Source organism: Plasmodium reichenowi, chromosome 12 (assembly GCF_001601855.1).
Source record: "Plasmodium reichenowi strain SY57 chromosome 12, whole genome shotgun sequence".
Classification (NCBI taxonomy): Eukaryota; Apicomplexa; class Aconoidasida; order Haemosporida; family Plasmodiidae; genus Plasmodium; species Plasmodium reichenowi.
The window spans coordinates 1,842,573-1,845,206 of record NC_033657.1 but is presented as its reverse complement, the minus strand read 5'-3'; the positions used below and the strand labels follow the sequence as shown (position 1 = coordinate 1,845,206).

The window sequence follows — 2,634 nt, the reverse complement described above, 5'->3', positions numbered from 1 at the left end:
ATATATTTTCTTTTTTTTTTTTTTTTTTCGGGAGATGAGAGCATTCATAAATATTTTGTACCATAGAAAAAAAAAAAAATATGTACATTTAATAATAAACAGAATGGATAAAATAAAAATATATATAAATATATACATATATATATATTTATTTATTTATTTTTTAAATATTAACTTGAAAAGTTAAGTGTTGGTGAAAAGTTTAGGCATATCGATAGATATTATAAAACATATACATAAAAAAATAAAATAAAATAAACAAGCAAATAAATAAATATATTACATATATATGTATATATATATGTGTGTGTTCTTTAATTATTGGGGGAGAAGAACCATGTTCCTACATTTTTAAGACATTTACATAAAAAAATAAAGATATATATATTTTTATTTATTTATTTATATATTGTTTCATTTTTATTTTTCATTTTTATTTTTCATTTTTATTTTCCCTTTTTAATCTTCAACAATTGCCTCTTTTGTTTCCTTACAAAAGATTTTCCTCCGATATTTTTCTGCTTTTGTATTTTTGTATATTTATTTATACACCATTGTTTAAGATCGTTATTTCTGTCCAACATTTGTAAAGCAGATAAAGTTTTCTTTTTTCTTCTATTAGATGTATGTAATGATTGAGATTCTTTTCCTGCTCCAACTTTTATTTTGTCACTACTATTAACAATAGTAGCAACTTGAAAAAACTCTGGCATCTTCTCATCTCTTTTTAATTTATTATATTCGTTCACAGTATATAAATTCTCATGTTGTAATAAGGCCCACTGTAATTTTATTTCTTCAGTCTTTTCTATTTTCTTCATATCTCCCCATTCATTTAATGAACTCTTTTTTAATTCCTTATCCAATTTTTTTTTGTTAACCATATTATCAACACAATCTAAAACCGATATTGGCTCCGGTGTCACGACTTGTAAAATTTTCTTCTCGCTCATCTTTTTTTTTTTTTTTTATTACAATAAAAAAATTGTAAATCAACATGGAAGCATTTTATGCAATAATATTATATAAATAAATAAATAAATAAATATATATATATATATATATATAATATTTTTTAAATATTATTATTTATTTATTTATTTATATTATACAACAAAAAGGGAAATGCCATAAAATAAGAAAATATAAAAATAAAAAATATAAAATAAAAAATAAAAAAATATATACATATATTTTTATATATATATATATAAATTATATATATTTTTTTGTTTCTTCATTTATTTTTTTAAAATATAAATTTATAAACATATTTTAAACATTATTAATAAATATATATATATATATATATATATAGATCTTGGTATTCATTTATTTTTATTAATAATAAATAGGGGTCACCTAAATATTATGTATTTTTTAATTTTATATATAATAAAAAAAAAAAAATTAGTGATGTTCTCAATATAAAATGTAAAAACAAAATAAATGTTACATATATATATTATATATATATATTATGTATATATTATTATTCCTACTTGCTGAACATATAAATAAATAAATAAATATATAAATATATATATAAATATATATATATATATATATATATATATATATATATATATGTAATTATTATATATTCCTCTTGTTTTGATATAATGTAGTGTAAAAAAAAAAATAAAAAAATAAAAAAATAAAAAAGAACAATGTTTTTAATTCCTTATAAAGTACCTTTTAAATAATTTATTTTAAAAAAAATACATACATATATATATATATATATATATATATATATATATATATATATATATATATAATACCTTATAATATATATCTCTTTATATACATCTTTTTATATATTGGGGACAACCTCGTTCGAGTTACATATTATTATAAACCTTTATATAAATATATTATATATATTATATATATATTATATATATATATAATATGAATGATTTATTCTTCATTTAAGTTACCCTGGGCTTTATTTTTTTTCCTTCTAGTAACTCTTTTTAAAAGAAATAATGTTTTGTCAAAAAGAAAAAGAAAAACTTTTGTAAAAAATGTAAAGTGGTATCCCCAAAGAATTAAGCATTACTATATAAACCATGTAGTTTTCCCAAGTAACAAAAGAAGGATCGCCACATTCTTTGTGTGTCTTGGAAGTCATGGAAAGAAGAAAAACAAAACAAATTATAAATTTAATATTAAGAGTAAGTTAAACGTTGAAGGGGACAACAAAAAGGGAGATCACCAAAAAAATGAAGATGATCACCAAAAAAATGAAGATGATCACCAAAAAAATGAAGATGATCACCAAAAAAATGGAGATGATCACCAAAAAAATGGAGATGATCACAAAAAAAACGAATATAACAACAAAACATATAATACCGAACCCATTGATGATAAAAATCAATTCATTAGTAGAACCTTTGAAGGCATAAATATATTTCCAATAAAACAAAATGAAAAAGATCAAGATTATTTAAAAACCAAACTACCAGCTAGAGAATTTAAACCTAAAAGAAGCTTAGGACAGAATTATTTAAAAGATACAAATATTATAAAGAAAATGATAAGTGCTATAGAATACAATGTCGAACACCATCTTTTTCAGAATAAAAAAAGGATGAATGTGAGGAAAGAAGAAGACAAAAAAAAAAA

General features: G+C 19.2%; 2 protein-coding genes across 2 annotated transcripts in view; one reads left to right on the top strand and one right to left on the bottom strand.

Annotated features, from left to right (window-relative positions):
* Positions 1-446: 446 nt before the first annotated feature.
* PRSY57_1249400 (rRNA-processing protein, putative) lies at positions 447-953 on the bottom strand (the record flags this gene model as incomplete). Its single annotated transcript, XM_020115121.1, has 1 exon — positions 447-953. The coding sequence occupies one exon, from the start codon at positions 951-953 to the stop codon at positions 447-449; it is 507 nt and encodes a 168-aa protein (XP_019970274.1).
* A 965-nt stretch (positions 954-1,918) lies between these two features.
* The window catches only part of PRSY57_1249300 (apicoplast dimethyladenosine synthase, putative), a gene marked incomplete at both ends in the record, with an annotated part of 1,954 nt that continues 1,238 nt past the window's right edge, over positions 1,919-2,634 (top strand). Inside the window, one exon of the mRNA XM_020115120.1 lies at positions 1,919-2,634. Within this exon, the coding sequence (XP_019970273.1) occupies positions 1,919-2,634 (716 nt within the window).